The 17,824-nt window shown below is 46.7% G+C and overlaps 1 protein-coding gene across 1 annotated transcript; it reads right to left on the reverse strand.

The window, feature by feature from the left end:
- Positions 1-10,101: 10,101 nt before the first annotated feature.
- LOC125543472 (glutamate receptor 2.9) lies at positions 10,102-15,593 on the reverse strand. Its single transcript, XM_048706838.2, has 4 exons — positions 15,129-15,593; positions 13,086-14,371; positions 11,737-12,444; positions 10,102-11,051 (listed from the first exon to the last, which is right to left on the reverse strand). Exons 1-4 carry the CDS (start codon positions 15,433-15,435, stop codon positions 10,443-10,445), a joined length of 2,910 nt encoding a protein of 969 aa, XP_048562795.2. The 5' UTR covers positions 15,436-15,593; the 3' UTR covers positions 10,102-10,442.
- Between the last annotated feature and the right edge of the window lie 2,231 nt (positions 15,594-17,824).

The raw sequence follows: 17,824 nt of genomic DNA on the forward strand, positions 1-17,824 counted from the left end.
CCGCGTTCAACACACGTACGGTCAGCGTAACGTCTCCTTCTTCTTGATCCAGCAAGAGGGAAGGAGAGGTTGAGGAAGATGGCTCCAGCAGCAGCACGACGGCGTGGTGGTGATGGAGCTGCAGTACTCCGTCAGGGCTTCGCCAAGCACTATGGAGGAGGAGGAGGTGTTGGAGAGGGAGAAGGAGGCAACCAAAGGCGTGGATGAAAATCCCTCCTTCCCCCACTATATATAGGAGGGCCAAGGGGGGGGGCGCCGGCCCTAGGAGATCCAATCTCCTAGGGGGGCGGCGGCCAAGGGAGGTTTCCCTCCCCCCCAAGGCACCTAGGAGGTGCCTTCCACTAGTGGGACTCTTCCCTTTTGTGAACCCTAGGCGCATGGGCCTCTTGGGGCTGGTGCCCTTGGCCCATGTAGGCCAAGGTGCACCCCCTACAGCCCATGTGGCCCCCCGGGGCAGGTGGACCCTTCCGGTGGTCCCGGTACAATACCGATAACTCTGAAACTTGTCCCGATGGCTGAAATAGCACTTCCTATATATAATTCTTTACCTCCGGACCATTCCGGAACTCCTCGTGACGTCCGAGATCTCATCCGGGACTCCGAACAACATTCGGGTTACTGCATATACATATCCCTACAACCCTAGCGTCACCGAACCTTAAGTGTGTAGACCCTACGGGTTCGGGAGACATGCAGACATGACCGAGACGACTCTCCGGTCAATAACCAACAGCGGGATCTTGATACCCATGTTCGCTCCCACATGCTCCTCGATGATCTCATCGGATGAACCACGATGTCGAGGATTCAAGCAACCCCGTATACAATTCCCTTTGTCAATCGGTATGTTACTTGCCCGAGATTCGATCGTCGGTATCCCAATACCTTGTTCAATCTCGTTACCGGCAAGTCACTTTACTCGTACCGCAATGCATGATCCCGTGACCAGACACTTGGTCAGTTTGAGCTCATTTTGATGATGCATTACCGAGTGGGCCCAGTGATACCTCTCCGTCATACGGAGTGACAAATCCCAGTCTTGATCCGTGTCAACCCAACAGATACTTTCAGAGATACCCGTAGTCTACCTTTATAGTCACCCAGTTACGTTGTGACGTTTGGTATACCCAAAGCACTCCTACGGTATCCGGGAGTTACACGATCTCATGGTCTAAGGAAAGGATACTTGACATTGGAAAAACTCTAGCAAACGAACTATACGATCTTTAAGCTATGTTTAGGATTGGGTCTTGTCCATCACATCATTCTCCTAATGATGTGATCTCGTTATCAATGACATCCAATGTCCATAGTCAGGAAACCATGGCTATATGTTGATCAACGAGCTAGTCAACTAGAGGCTTACTAGGGACATGTTGGTGTCTGTTATTCACACATGTATTACGATTTCCGGATAACACAATTATAGCATGAATAAAGACAATTATCATGAACAAGGAAATATAATAATAATGCTTTTATTATTGCCTCTAGGGCATATTTCCAACATCTTCACCTTTTCTTTTTCATTTTATCCTTTGGCAAGCTCAGCATGTTGGAAAGAACATGATATATATATATATATATATATATATCTAATTGGATGTAGGGGAGCATGAACCATTATTGTTGACATTACCCTTGAGGTAAAAGGTTGTGGGGCAAAACTATAAGCCCCTATCTTTCTCTGTGTCTGATTAAAACTCCGTAACCACAAGTATTGCGTGAGTGTTAGCAATTATGGAGGACTAAATGATAGTTGAGTATGTGGACTTGCTTTTTAGCTCTGACATAGACTCTTTCCGATGTTATGATAAATTGCAATTGCTTCAATGACTGAGATTATAGTTTGTCGGAGCCCAATAAGGTTTATGATTTATACTTTTGCATTGTGAATAGATCATCACTTGAATATAAGTAATCATATGACAAAATCTATATATGTTATTGTTATGAGAATAATCATGATGCCTTCATGTCCGTATTTTATTTTATTTTATCGATGCCTCTACCTCTAAACATGAGGACATATTTATTGTTATCGGCTTTTCGCTTGAGGACAGGCGAGGTCTATGCTTGGGGGAGTTGATACGTCCATTTTGCATCATGCTTTTATATTGATATTTATTGCATTATGGGCTGTTATTTCACTTTATGTCACAATACTTATGGCTATTCTCTCTTATTTTACAAGGTTTACATAAGGAGGGAGAATGCCGGCAGTTGGAATTCTGGGCTGGAAAAGGAGCAAATATTAGAGACCTATTCTGCGCAACTCCAAAAGTCCTGAAACTCCACGGAACATCTTAAAATAAATAAAGAAAAATCCTCGCCAAAGATGAAGGCCAGGGGGCCCACACCCTGCTCATGAGGGCGCTCCCCCTACCTCGTGGGCCCCCTGGTGGCTCTCCGACGTCCATCTTCTCCTATATGAGGTCTTTCGATGAGAAAAAAATAGGAAGGAACTTTTCGGGACGAGACTCCGCCGCCACGAGGCGGAACCTTGGCGGATCCAATCTAGAGCTCCAGCGGAGCTGTTCTGCCGGGGATACTTCCCTCCAGGAGGGGGAAATCATCACCATCGTCATCACCAACGCTCCTCTCATCGGGAGAGGGGAACTCGCCATCAACATCTTCACCAACACCATCTCATCTCCAAACCCTAGTTCATCTCTTGTATCCAATTCTTGTCTCAAAGTCCGGGATTGGTGCTAGTAGGTTGCTAGTAGTGTTGATTACTCCTTGTAGTTGATGCTAGTTGGTTTATTTGATGGAAGATCATATGTTCAGATCCTATATGCATATTATTACCCCTCTAATTATGAACATGAATATGCTTTGTGAGTAATTACGTTCGTTCCTGAGGACAAGGGAGAAGTCTTGCTATGAGTAGTCATGTGAATTTGGTATTCGTTTGATATTTTGGTAAGACGTATGTTGTCTAGCCTCTAGTGGTGTTATGTGAACGTCGACTACATAACACTTCACCATTATTTGGGCCTAGAGGAAGGCATTGGGAAGTAATAAGTAGATGATGGGTTGCTAGAGTGACAGAAGCTTAAACCCTAGTTTATGCGTTGCTTCGTAAGGGGCTGATTTGGATCCATATGTTTCATGCTATGGTTAGGTTTACCTTAATACTTTTCTTGTAGTTGCGGATGCTTGCAATAGAGGTTAATCATAAGTGGGATGCTTGTTCAAGTAAGAACAGCACCCAAGCACCGGTCCACCCATATATCAAATTATCAAAGTATCGAACGCAAATCATATGAACGTGATGAAAACTAGCTTGACGATATTTCCATGTGTCCTCGGGAGCGCTTTTCTTATTATAAGAGTTTGTTCCGGCTTGTCCTTTGCTACAAAAGGATTGGGCCACCTTGCTGCACTTTATTTACTTTTGTTACTTGTTGCTCGTTACAATCTATCTTATCACAAAACTATCTGTTACCACTTATTTCATTACTTGCAGAGAATACCTTGCTGAAAAACCGCTTATCATTTCCTTCTGCTCCTCGTTGGGTTCGACACTCTTACTTATAGAAAGGACTACGATAGATCCCCTATACTTGTGGGTCATCAAACTTTCTTTGGCCATGTTATTTTGAGAAGACATAATTGCTTAGTTAGTATGCTTGAAGTATTATCATTTTTATGTCAATATGAACTTTTGTCTTGAATCTTTCGGATCTGAATATTCATACCACAATTAAGAAGAATTACATTAAAATTATGCCAAGTAGCACTCCGCATCAAAAATTCTGTTTTTATCATTTACCTACTCGAGGACGAGCAGGAATTAAGCTTGGGGATGCTTGATACGTCTCCAACGTATCTATAATTTTTGATTGCTCCATGCTATATTATCTACTATTTTAGACATTATTGGGCTTTATTTTCCACTTTTATACTATTTTGGGACTAACCTATTAACCGGAGGCCCAGCCCAGAATTGTTGTTTTTTTGCGTTTTTTAGGGTTTCGAAGAAAAGGAATGTCAAACGGAGTCCAAACGGAATAAAACCTTCGGAAACGTGATTTTCTCATCAGATAAGATCCAGGAGACTTGGACCCTCCGTCAAGGAAGCCACGAGGTGGTCACGAGGGTAGGGGGCGCCCCCCCTAGGGCGTGCCCCCTGCCTCATGGGCCCCTCGAAGCTCCACCGACGTACTTCTTCCTCCTATATATATCCACGTACCCCAAACGATCGGGGACGGAGCCAAAAACCTAATTTCACCGCCGCAACTTTTTGTATCCACGAGATCCCATCTTGGGGCCTGTTCCGGAGCTCCGCCGGAGGGGGCATCGATCACAGAGGGCTTCTACATCATCATCAAGCCCCTCCGATGAAGTGTGAGTAGTTTACTTCAGACCTACGGGTCCATAGCTAGTAGCTAGATGGCTTCTTCTCTCTTTTTGGATCTCAATACAATGTTCTCCCCCTCTCTTGTGGAGATCTATTCGATGTAATCTTCTTTTTGCGGTGTGTTTGTTGAGACCGATGAATTGTGGGTTTATGATCAAGTCTATCTATGAATAATATTTGAATCTTCTCTGAATTCTTTTATGTATGATTGGTTATCTTTGCAAGTCTCTTCGAATTATCAGTTTGGTTTGGCCTACTAGATTGGTTGTTCTTGCCATGAGATAAGTGCTTAGCTTTGGGTTCAATCTTGCGGTGTCCTTTGCCAGTGACAGAAGGGGCAACAAGGCACGTATTGTATTGTTGCCATCGAGGATAACAAGATGGGTTTTTTATCATATTGCATGAAATTGTCCCTCTACATCATGTCATCTTGCTTAAGGCGTTACTCTGTTTTTAACTTAATACTCTAGATGCATGCTGGATAGCGGTCGATGAGTGGAGTAATAGTAGTAGATGCAGAATCGTTTCGGTCTACTTGTCTCGGACGTGATGCCTATATACATGATCATACCTAGATATTCTCATAACTATGCTCAATTCTATCAATTTCTCAACAGTAATTTGTTCACCCACCGTAGAATACTTATGCTCTTGAGAGAAGCCACTAGTGAAACCTATGGCCCCCGGGTCTCTTTCTCATCATATCAATCTCCATCACTTTATTATTGCTTTGCTTTTACTTTATTTACTTTGCATCTTTATACCAAAAATACCAAAAATATTATTTATCATCTCTATCAGATCTCACTTTCGTAAGTGACCGTGAAGGGATTGACAACCCCTAAGCGCGTTGGTTGCATTGAGCTATTGTTTTTGTGTAGGTACGAGGGACTCGAGCGTAGCCTCCTACTGGATTGATACCTTGGTTCTCAAAAACTGAGGGAAATACTTACGCTACTTTGCTGCATCATCCCTTCCTCTTCGGGGGAATCCAACGCAGTGCTCAAGAGGTAGCACATCTCAATGCCAAAGAAATCATATGTTGCATCTCAAAAAATATTTGCATGATCACACTGAGTGAGCACATGAAATAATGTGTCATCCTCCTGTCCACACATCAGACGGAATGATGTTTCCATAACATGTCTCCGCCGGAGCTCCCATTAGACAACATGTTCTTAAGCACGCGCCACCACAAGACCCAAATTTTTGGCTGCACTCCGAGCTTCCACAACGCCTTCCAGATGTCCTCTCCTCCTGACGAGCTGTTCAGTACAGACCCTGCTTGGCACCTTCTTTCCATCACCTATCGGTAGGCAGACCGGACTGAAAATATCCCTGATGTTTCCCGCTCCCATGCCCAGAAATCTCCCATGGCAGCCCGAGGCCTAGGCAAACTCATTATTGCTTCAGCATCCGACGGGATAAATAGTTGTTACACCAGATCCTTGTTCCATTTCCCAGTTGAAAGAACATGCGGTGCCCCCATGTTTGGTTTTGGTAATTGATGACAATCTCTATGGACTAATGGTTGCCTTGAGTTATATTTTAAGGTTTTGTCCATAGGCTTTTCTTGAAGTACATGTGTTGGTTTCAAGGAGAGTTTGTGTCGACCAAGGTGCTATTCAAGGAATTACCTAAAGATTGGTCTTGTGAGAGGTTGATCAAGACTAAGTCAAAGAGTGAATCAAGTTGATCAACTCACAAAGCATAGAAGATGTACCGAGAGGGATCAAGTGATCCGATGGTATGGTAAGCATTATCAATTACGCTTTGTGTACTAACCCATGGTCTTCGTGAGAGTTCTTTGTGGGGTTAGGTTGCGGTGTGCAAGTTCAAGTGGAGCATCATGAAGAGATCAAATGCTTGAAGCTTGCCGTCCATTGTGGTAACAATGGATTTGTGAAGATGTGTGGAAGAGTGGCTCACCCATAGTGGAGTATGGGGGAGCAATCAACTAGTCTTCATCGAGCCAACGCAATCAAGAAAGGTGGTCCAACTTGAGGGAGTCAAGATTGTCATCATCTAGCTCAAGTGGACCATGTGCAAGGCAAAGATTTGCCCTTGATAGGTTTTCTATTTTTTCGGTCTCATGGTGGTAGTTGGGAGACCGGGTTATAGGATCGATTGCCGTACTATCAAGGGGGGATCTCGATGAGTAGCTTGATCGTATCATTCGTAGAGAGATCAAACCATTGCATCCTTGCATCATCTTTCTTGGTTCTTGTTTGGTTCTCTTTGTGAGTTTTGGAGCTTATGGTCATCTTGATGACAAGCTCGAGTTCATCGAAAACGGAGTTCACTTACATCTTCTATGATGTTTTCGATGTTGGAGGTTATGCCCATTCTTCTCTGTTGGAGGTTTCGCTGTTTTGATGCTACTCGTCGTCTTGTATCCAACAAGCTTGAGTTTGCTCAATTCAGAGCTCATTTGCAGAAGTTATGACAGTTCTGGTTTTATTGGATCCATCTATTGTCTTTAGCTGCGTTTTGAAGGCATCCAAGTGCTAAAGCCTCCGTGGCGTGCGGTAGTACTACTTAAGGGAGCGGTAGTACCGCAGGGGCCAGCGGTAGTACCGCTCCTAGTGAGCGGTAGTACCGCTGCCTCTAGCCCAGAACGCTGACGCGCACGGAAGTAGGCGCGAAAGTAATTTTTTACTTTCGCGCCCTACGCGGTAGTAGCGCTCCTGGTGAGCGGTAGTACCGCTGCCTCGTGTCCTGGCGCTGTTGCATGCGGTAGTAGGCGCGGATGTAATTTTTTACATCCGCCCTTACGCGGTAGTACCGCTCCCTGTGAGCAGTAGTACCGTGCCGACTTTTTCTCGTAGCTAGCACCAGCGGTTGTAGGCGCGGCAGTTTTTCTTTTCATCCGTGGTCGTGTGGTAGTACCGCAAGGGCATGCGGTAGTACCGTTCCTGCAGTAGTACCGCCCTGTTACCCCTTTGCAGTGTTGTTTCATTGGGCTTCTGTTGCCCTAGCGGTAGTACCGCTCTGTGCGGATTGTCAGCATAACGGTTGGATTTTTTCCCTCCTATAAAAGGGGGTCTTCTTCCCCAATGAACTTTATCCCTTGAGCTTGCGTTCTTCCCTCATTGTTGACCTTCTTCGAGCTTGCTAACTCTCAATCCCTCCATGGATTCTTGCTAGTTTTTGAGGGAAAAGAGAGAGGAGATCTAGATCCACTTTTCCACCAATCACTTTCTCCTCTATGTGAGGGGAACCCCTTGGAACTAGATCTTGGAGTTCTTGGTGTACTCCTTCTTGTTCTTCCTCTCATTTTCTTCCCTAGCATTAGTTGCTTTGGTGGGATTTGGGAGAGAAGGACTTGGGCACTCCGTGTGCCCTTGCCATTGCATTTGGTGCATCGGTTTGAGTTCTCCATGTGATACGTGGAAGTTACAAGTTGAGAAGCTTATTACTCTTGGGTGCTTGGTACCCTTGAGCTTGTTCCTCTTGGGTGCTTGGGCGCCCTAGACGGTTGGTGGTGTTCGGAGCTCAATCATTGTGGTGTAAAGCTCCGGGCAAGCGTCTGGGTCTCCAATTAGGTTGTGGAGATCGCCCCGAGCAATTTGATGGTTTCGGTGACCGCTCCCAAGGTTGCCAAAGTGTACGGGTTCGGTGACCGCCCACAAGGGTTGCCATTTGTATGGGTTCGGTGACCGCCCTCAAGGGTCCCTTAGTGGAATCACGACATCTTGCATTGTGCGAGGGCGTGAGGAGATTACGGTGGTCCTAGTGGCTTCTTGGGGAGCATTGTGCCTCCACACCGCTCCAAACGGAGATTAGCATCCGCAAGGGTGTGAACTTCAGGATACATCGTCATCTCCGCGTGCCTCGGTTATCTCTTACCCGAGCCCTTTACTTATGCACCTTACTTTGTGATAATCATATTGTTCTTAGTCATATATCTTGCTATCTCATAGTTGCTTATCTTGTTTAGCATAAGTTGTTGGTGCACATAGGTGAGCCTAATTATTTTAGGTTGTGTGCTTGACAAATTAACCGCTAGGTTTATTCCGCATTTGTTCAAGCCTAAACCGTAATTATTTTAAAACACCTATTCACCCCCCCCTCTAGGCGACATTCACGATCTTTTACAAATTCCTTCCTCCAGCAAATCATACACCAATTGAACTGGTGCATCACTTAAGCGACACACTGGCTTCATAGATGTTGTTCCTGATATCCACCGATCATGCCAAATCTCTATAGTACGCCCATCTCCAATCCTTTTGATGAAACATGCCGTCAGCACCTCTCTCCCTTGTATGATAGCTTTCCATGTTCGTGAGGCGTTATTCCAGCAGTCCGCAGCAAGGAAGTCACAGTTAGGGTAGTACCTACCCTTCAACTCCCGAGCACAAAGGCTCTCCGGGTTATCCAGTAGTTGCCATGCTTGTTTCGCTAGCATGCAATCATTAAAAAGCTCAAGGTCCCGAAACCCCATGCCACCTCTGAATTTTGACACCAACAATTTCTCTCAAGATTGCCAATGTATACCTCTTTTATCCAAAGATTCAGCCCACCAGTATTTTGAAATAATTGTCGTTATTTTCTTGCATAACCCCTTAGTGAGTTTAAAACAACTCATAGAGTAGGTCAGTAAGGCCTGAATAATGGACTTCAAAAGTACCTCTTCTGCTGCACGTGCCATCATTTTCTCACAGCATCCTTGCACCCTCGAACGTGACTGCTCCACTATGTGTACAAAAAGTTGCTCTGTAATCTTGCCCGCAGCCGTCGGAAGGCCAAGATATTTTCCAGAGAAGGCTTCTCTAAAGATCTGCAACACATTTCTTGCCCGCAGCCGTTGGACTGAAGAATACTGAGCTCTTTTGCTTATTCATGTCCTGACCCATAGCTGCCTCCAATATTTCATTATTAAGCCGAGAAGCACTTCTTCCATCAGATTTTATGAAGATAAGGCAATCATCCGCAAAAAGCAGATGCGAGATCCATGGTGCCCTCGCTCCTACACAAATTCCTCGATCAACCCAACCTGCATCGTAATTCTTTAACAAGCACGAAAGTCCTTCACCACAAAGCAGGAATAAATATGGGGAGATAGGATCTCCTTAAAGGATTCTGCAGGACCGTCGAAATGACGGTAATAACTCGCCATTCACCTTCACCTGAAAACTAACAGAGGATACACATTGCATGATCAACGAGACCCACTCCTCTGCAAAGCCCAGTCTCTGCATGATCCCCTGCAAATAGGCCCATTCCACGCAATTGTATGCTTTCATCATATCCACCTTCACAGCACACCACCATGTCTTTCCTTTCTTCCGCTTCATTGAGTGAATGCATTCGTATGATGTGATTACGTTGTCCATGATCAATCTGACCGGCACAAACGCGCTTTGCTCCTCCAAAATGATCTCGTCCAGAATCTCCCTCAGTCTATTAGCTAGGACCTTAGAGCAAATCTTGTATAACACATTGCAAAGCGAGATAGGCCTATACTATGTAATATTTCTTGGATTTTTAATTTTTGAAATCAACACAATGATGCAAATGTACTCGGCAACACATGTTAAGCAAGAGTAATTTGTGGGGCTGTATACAAGGTCATCTTGAAGTTGTTCTGCTGATGGCGCACGGTGATATCCGGCGAGAAGTAAAAGGCTTCGATCTCGAGAATGCTAGAACAAGTTCAAGAAAGTTGTTCGATTTTACTTCAAGAAAAGCAAGCAGCGAGAATGCCAGAATGCTAGAAAAAGTTCAGGAGCAAACAAGTAAAAACAGTACATGTTGCATATTTATGTATACTTTGCATGTGGAGTACATATTTTGCGTTCCATATATTAGTATGTAACAGCTCCTGGAAAATAGCATCAGGTGGCACCTTACAAGACGAACAGCTCCTGGAAAACCAATATGCAGGCTAATAATTTCCTTTTTATCGAAACCACAAGCATCTGAACCGGTTGCTCCTCACAGCTACCATTAATTTCCAATGTGGCAATGCACATCGAGCTATGTGTTCCAAAAGAGAGAAACTGTAAACACAGAGAGAGCTAAATGAATGCCTAAATTACAGTTATCAGTAATTACACGCTCACCACGTGTGTCATTCCATGCTTATCTGTCTCCTCCGGATAGAGCTCCCATTACGAGACAAAGAAGCTGCTCCATTATGCCCCCTCTCAGAATGCATGTATGCAAATGACAGTGGTTCCGTGTCCTGAACTGAAAGTTCCCTGCCTGGTGTTCCTTCTCCTTCTGGTGGGCTTCCTGTATCCATGTCTGTGAGGTGCTCAATAATGTGATTAGTTATGTTTAGTGGGCTCTCCATTGCACCACCAACATTTTCTATTGCGGGCTCGTCTTTAACTGGAGTATTAGATGGATTATCGCCCTCATGGAAGAGCTTAGAGAGAACGGCAGGCCATCTGGGCCATGAACTCTGACTGCCGTCACTGCTGAATTCATGTCGGTTGTTATAAATGGTTATGACAGCGTGCATGATTAATGCCAGCACTGAAGATGTTCCAGTGATGATGAACAACCCCTGAAAACTGTGCAATGTAAGGCTGCTTGAAGTTTGGGAGTCATCTTTGTCAAGGCATGACGTAGCGCCATACAATTCTTTCTGCATATTAACCATTCTGTCATCTGATGCGAATTTCAGTATTCCCCTCGAAATATCAGGTGTGAGTGGAGAGCCTCGAGGGAATGCCTGCAGAGTTAGCACACAATGAGGATCAGAACAGGCTTCACTGGTGGTATACATGCCAGGCATAGTGCTGAGCCAGTTATTAAATTATCAATTTCCACCAGCCCAAAATAAAGCAAGGCAGTTATATTGGTCATTCACGCAAGCCCTTGGTAAGGTGATTGATCATAATGCTCGCTCTCAGAATGGCTAATGATCTAACTGAAATTAAACTCGATATACTTGATACAGCTTAGTGTAATACAAACAGAAAGTTAAAGCAAACAAAATGAAGACCTTATTAAGTAGATTTATCATGTCATTCAACACTTCAAGAAGCAAGCAAGCATTCTATTTCCCAATTGAAAACAAATAATATGGCACCACTTTCCACAGAACATGATCAAGCATTTTTAGGTTCTTGACAATGAAAATATCTAATCTTAAGTTCGTCCTTCATTAGCTTGTTCACATGTGACAAATCAGGAATTTTAAAGTACAATTCAAAGATTGGCTAAAACTATAATTTTAACCAACAGTTCACTCTAATAACGTTTCTTCTGGAGATAGTCTGATGGCCTATAAATATATACAAATTTGAGCTACTAGCATGATCCTACAGCAAAGTAGCAGCAGAAATTGATTCAGCATCTAGGATTCAGAAAGCGGAAAATGTGCTACTATACAAAAACAGGAAACTGGTACTCACATAACCAAATCCATCGAGCTTGTAGGTTGGTCCAACCATAGTGTAGTTGTGGCAATACTGTTTAAGGAACACCTTAAGGTATGGTATCTCATCAATAATGACTGCAACTCTTCCAGATGTTAAGGCTTCATTGTATTGCTCAGGAGAGTCGAAGGCAATCATCTTTGATTCATCAATTTTCAACCTTTTCAAAAGAACAGGCAAGAAAGAATCATTGAGGTAGCCGACATAGCTCCCGTTCCTGATAACTTCTTCTAAATCGGTGACTGTTGGCTGAAGTTGTTCCACTGTGAGAATTGAGCTTAAACTTGCAGTATAACTCTGCTGCAATATCAGCACCACGAAAAGCCAAACAACTACTGCAATTCTTGATAAGTTGTTCAGTATCCTCTCCCTATGAGCAAACACGAGTGTTGAGAAGGAGAAGTAGAAGACCGATCCAATTTGACTGCCTGGGGGCCCTCTGAAATCTTTATTTGTTCTATGCTCAATACACCAGACTACAAAACCTGTGAAGACAAAGAAGGCCCCAGTTCCTAACCATAGGTCAGCTGTCAAAGGATCTAGGAATGTCCATGCAGTCTTCTGCCTCTGGTCCCAGACTGGAACCAGCATGCGCACCCCTGACTCTGTGTAAGGAAGAGTAAAATCCACATATAGAGAACGGTTGGCCAAGATTGTTATATCACCTACCACCACATCATATTCCTGCCAGCAACACATATAAAGTGAGTTGAGAAACTTCCGATGGCTTTAAAAGTCTACAATTCCCCTTTTAACCTTACAGGCTTTAGAAGAGTACAACATATGCAAAGTACTTATAACTGTTAATTAAAATAAGAACTGGGAGACAACCCTCAACTGGGCGTATTCATATTGATACACCATTAAAATAATGCAGATAAGACAAAATGCAAGCAATTAATCAAAATCATCTAGAAGAAGAGTCTGACTAAATCTCGAAAATTCTCATGAATGGTAAATTGTACAAAAAATGTAATACAATCAGGAAAAAGAAAGGAACTGTACAATTTGTCAAGTAGACTGTTTTTTTCCTTGTTTGTGCACGGGTTAAAGAAGCAACAATAAAGAAAACCTTCATGAACGAGTGCAGATATATGATTTTACGCGTCTCTATACTAATGACCAATGGTCAATTAGATCATTACACTCTACTCTTTGTATACCTTATATTTGAGAAAAAAACAATGAAATCGTATTGTGGATAGGACATTTTGATAATCTCACGAATTTATTTCATTTTTGCCAGTTTTAGCTCCAAATATACCTCTGGGGTAGGAGAGATCATAAAAAGGAGAAAAATGGAACAAAAAGAAGTCCATGCATACCTTACGATAAACACTGTAGACAAGATCGTCATAAGTTCCTTTACTATTTCCTTTCTCGTCTGCAAACGGCTTATAGTGACGGGGTACATCGTAGGATAATGCATTAATTACTGCCTCAAACACATCTATGCAGAACCCTTTGGGTTTACCATTTTCAAATTTTACAAATTCGTCAAACCCAGGTTTGACAGGTATGCCTATTTGGAGAGTTTTATTCATTGGCAATAGCCAACCTCTAGGCACATTTTCATTATCTCCTGGCCATACAATGGTGCCAAGATCGGCCTTCACATTTAGACTGCCAGAGATGCCAGATCCTGGAGTCCAATAACCGACTACTATTCTCTCCTGACCAATAATGTTGATTATCGTGTAATTGACTGATACTAACTGCATGTCTGCAATATTGAAGTTCCCGCTCATACCCATGAACTTGATGTCCAAGAGTGAGCCTCGCAATTTTTCAGCAGCCTTTGAAGTATCTATTCTGTCAAAGTCAGTGGACCCATTGTTTGTTACAGATGGCCCAAAGTCTGAATTCACATATCCAGCCTTCTCTGCTGCTAATGCTAATGCCCATATGGTATCATAAGCATAGATACCATACACTGCGGGAATACTTACTGAAATTCCAGGATTTTCCAACTGGTATTTCTTGCGCCATCTCTGACTAAGTTTATGAAGTTCCACTGTATCTTGAACATAAGGTTTCACCCCAAGAACTCCTCGCATCACATCAAGTGCTGGCGAACCAACCACATCAAAGATATCTGTCAAGCCATATGCAGTAATCCAGACAAAGCCCCGGTCCATCATCCCTTCATCTTTAGCAAGCTTGAAAAAGTTACGGGCTAAAGTATGAGACATACGCACAACAAATACACTTGTCCAATTGCCTTTTAAGCTGGAGATAGCACTCTTTATATCATCCTCTGTGGCTGAAGGATGGATCTTGCACCTGTATGAAACATGAGTGTCGACTTGTCTGAGAGCGTCAACAAGATCAGGAATGAACCTGGTATTGGAATCGTCATCCTCAAATACAGGGATGACTTCCCTCCAACTGTGTTTCTGAACAAGTGCGGCAATAGCCTCCGCTTGAGAGGAGTCGTTCCATGCCGTCCGGATGAAGTATGGAGTTTGTCCAGATGGCGTCGGGCAATTTGCAGAGAATGAAATGATTGGAACCGATGATTTTTCCCCAAGCTCCGCAAGAAATTTAGCCTGAGCTGACGTCTGCGGCCCAACGATGGCTTGCACGCGGACATTTTTCAGTAGATCAATACCTGCAATGATACTACTTTAAAACATACAGTATATTTTACAGCAAATTAAGGGTCACTATCAAACACATGCAAGGAAAACATGCATAGGTACAGCACATAGCAGTACCTAAGCTTTTCGGTGGCTCTATTCACTGGCATATGATTAAATTGGTGTAAAATGTGAAGTATAAAAGGTTCGGTATACACGAGGTCGGTTTTATACTTTTATACCATAACAGAAAGCACAATAAATAAAAACATATTTTCCCTCGAATAATAAACAGACTTAAATAACAACTTTTGAGAGTACCTCTAGCTTTTCAACTCACATACTCCTACTTCAGTTCCAAATCGAGGGCTTCCGAAATTACTTGGCTCGACGAGCTGGGGGCGGAGAAGCAGGGTGTACCTTCTATCTATACCTCGGAGGGCGGCGCGACGGTGTTGAAACAAGCCGAGGGCGCGCCTGGGAGGGCGGCGCCGGCCGCCGGCGACATGGGAAGCGAAAAAAGGTAGAACAGGGCAGGGCAACCGCGCCACCCCCGCTTTTTTTTAGGGGTCATGGGGCAAACTAGGCTGATCTTATTAGCTGCTCAAGGCCAATGATCGGCCCACCCAAAAAATTAAGGCCCATATATTGTCAGAAGATCATTCGGCCCATGTGCCCGTCATCCTATCCTAGCGAGTACTGCTCGTATGTCTCAAAAAAAAAAGAAGCGAGTACTGCTCGTGGAGCAGTGGAACGGGGACTCGGGGAGGCTGTGCAGCGGGCACGTACCTGCGGAGGCAGCCTCGACGGCGCCGAGTCCGGTGTCCCGGAGGTGGAGCTTCAGCCTGGTGCGGTAGCCGGCGTATCTAGCGTCGGCGTAGAAGTCCTCGAGAGCCAGCTCGATGCATGTCCAGCTGATGTTCCCCACCCATGTCGACCTGTCCAAGATCACACCCACGTCCACCACCTGCCGCCGCCGCCGAGGAGGAGCCACACCACCCCCCTGCGCTGTGACACTGGAAGCTCCGACGAGGAGCACGAGAGCGAGGAGGACTGCCGTGGCCGTGGCCACCCGGAGAAGCGTCACAGCTCCCATAACCGGCCGTGACAAAGGATTGTGGTTGTGGTAGTACTTTAGCCTTTTTGGTACGTACGTGAATCCATGAGTTTGTGGTGGTACGCCAGCCAGTTCATTTCATTGACCAGCCAAACATCTCTCTCTCTCTCTCTCTCTCTCTCTCTCTCTCTCTCTCTCTCTCTCTCTCCAAGCTCACACTCAGCTGATTGTGTAATGGTACGACTACCAGAATTACTTGGCGCCAGGCATGGAATTCTCCCGATCTGTATACATGTCGATCGCAACTTAGCTGATCAGTAGACGTGGCACGGTCAAGCTAACCAAACGTGCACGCGTGGCCGCTTCTGCTACGTACGGTTAACTGAAACAATCCATGGCATCTCCGGCCTTCCAGAGTGCAGCGACGTGCGATGGAGCCGCGTGTGGACGGTGCGGGGTCAAAGTCGGTGACCACACTGGTGGTCTAGGTCGGTCTCCCTCCAGATTTTGCCGTGGCTGGCCGTTGAAAGTCAGCTTTCTACGGTGGGCGTGCGCACTGTTCCTGCAACTGGAGTTTTCCGCAGCAGCGATCTGCTAGTGAGAACTCGAGATCTTTGTAAAACTAACGTGCTAAATGAAAGTCATGGCAACAAGCCAAAACAAGCTCGTTCGAGAATCTTTCTGGAAGAAACAAGCCAGCTCGGCTCGAGAACGACGGCTAATTAATGTCTACCGTACCTGTTGGAAATTGCAGAGCAGGGATGTGTGGAGGGAAATGAAGCATATGTCTCCTCTAGCTATCGCGTGGGTACGTACAAGTAAGTGCCTCATTTGGACCAACAGTCAGTCAATCAGTCTGCCTCTGTCACATACGCACATGAACTTATACTAAGAGCATCCCCAGCCGTTGACTTCCCAGAAGGCGCTAAAAATCGCCCCTGAGGCGCACCGGCGCAAAACGCGCCCTGGGGGCGTGATGCCATCCAGTCGCGACGCCCACGGGATATTTTTGAACGGCGCAAGCACGGCGAGTTCATGCATATTTCGGCGACTTCAAACCAAATTCGACCAAACACGGCACAAACACGCCCGCTCATACATATTTAAAGTATTTTACAAAAAAAATACTACTAGGCCCGCTGCCGTCTCGCTCGCCTCGCCGCTCCTCGCCGGCCGCCGCCCTTGCAGTTCTACATGCTGAGGAGGCTGTAGAACCGCGTGTAGTCGCCGCCGCCGCCGTCGTCGTCGCCGTCGCCTCCGTCGTGGCTGTCGTCCCTGCTGCAACCCTCCCCCGGTTGGCGTGGCGGGTTGGACGGTCCGGCGGAGTCCTCGCCGTCGTCGCTGTCGAGGATCACGACGCCGTGCTCGTCCTCGCGCCCACGCTTGCGGGCGGCGATCTCCTCCAGGCCCCGGGTCTGCCGGGTCATCTCCGTCCGGAGGTAGTCGTCGCGCGCCCACCGTAGGGCGTCCACGTCGGAGAAGCCGCGCCGGGCTATCACCTCGTACTCCGGGGGGAGACTGGGCTCCGGCTTGGGCGCGACGAGGACGAGGCGCCCGGAAGCGGGGGTGGAGTCGGCGATGCGGATAACGGAGCTGCGGGTGCGCCGGCTGACAGGCGTGTCCTGTGGCTCCTGGGGCTCCGGCTTGACGGGGCGGAGGCAGGGAGAGCCGGTCGACCGACCGGACGAGGAGGAGGACGCCCCGGGGTCCATGCGCCTCGGCGTCCACGAGCTCCCACGGCGGCGAGAGAAGGACGGCGGGGAGGGGTACTCCAGCCTCGGCGTGTTGCCGCCCTCGATGTACTCGAGGACGGCCTCCAGCGTGCGGCCGGGCATGCCCCACCATCGGTGCCGCCCCTCGGAGTTGAGCCTGCCGGAGGGCACGACGCCGTTGGTGACCTCGAGCTGCTCGGCGTGACGGCGGCGGAAGTAGTGCTCCCAGAGTAGGCTGTCGGGGACGTAGCGCGGCCCCTCCCTCGCCGCCCGCGGCAGAGAGGTGCGAATACGCGCGATCTCCGCACGACGCGCTGCCCCGGTGGGCGGTGGTGGCACCGGGACCCCGCCGGCGCTGATTCTCCATGCCCCGGGCACCCGCATGTCCGGTGGGACCGGGTACTCGGCCTCATAGAGGAGCCGAGCTTCGTTTTCGTGAAGGTGGCGGCGGCCGAAGCCGTTCGCCGCCGCGCCATCGCCTGGGAATCGTTCGGCCATTTCTACGAACTGGGACGGCGAGGGGAGAGGGAGGAAGGGGAGATAGGGCGCGTCGGCGGTGGAGACTCTGTGCGTGCCACCGGCGCGCTGGGGTCGGCTTATATAGGCGGAGGCGGCGCGAGCATGCGTGGCAGCCCCGTCTACGCGTGGCATGCGCGGGGACGCGTGTCGTCACGCCTTCACTGCGCCGCTCGTGAGGCATCAACAGCGGAGGCTGG

The sequence above is a fragment of the Triticum urartu genome, chromosome 5A (genome assembly GCF_056163025.1).
Source record: "Triticum urartu cultivar PI428250 chromosome 5A, HENAU_Tu73, whole genome shotgun sequence".
Taxonomy (NCBI): domain Eukaryota; kingdom Viridiplantae; phylum Streptophyta; class Magnoliopsida; order Poales; family Poaceae; genus Triticum; species Triticum urartu.

Coding starts and splice junctions, on each gene's coding strand:
- LOC125543472 (XM_048706838.2), bottom strand. CDS start 15,435: ATGGGAGCTGTGACGCTTCTCCGGGTGGCCACGGCCACGGCAGTCCTC. Junction 12,445..13,085: donor TCTACAGTGTTTATCGTAAG/GTATGCATGGAC, acceptor TGTTGCTGGCAG/GAATATGATGTGGTGGTAGG. Junction 11,052..11,736: donor AGCTCGATGGATTTGGTTAT/GTGAGTACCAGT, acceptor CTAACTCTGCAG/GCATTCCCTCGAGGCTCTCC.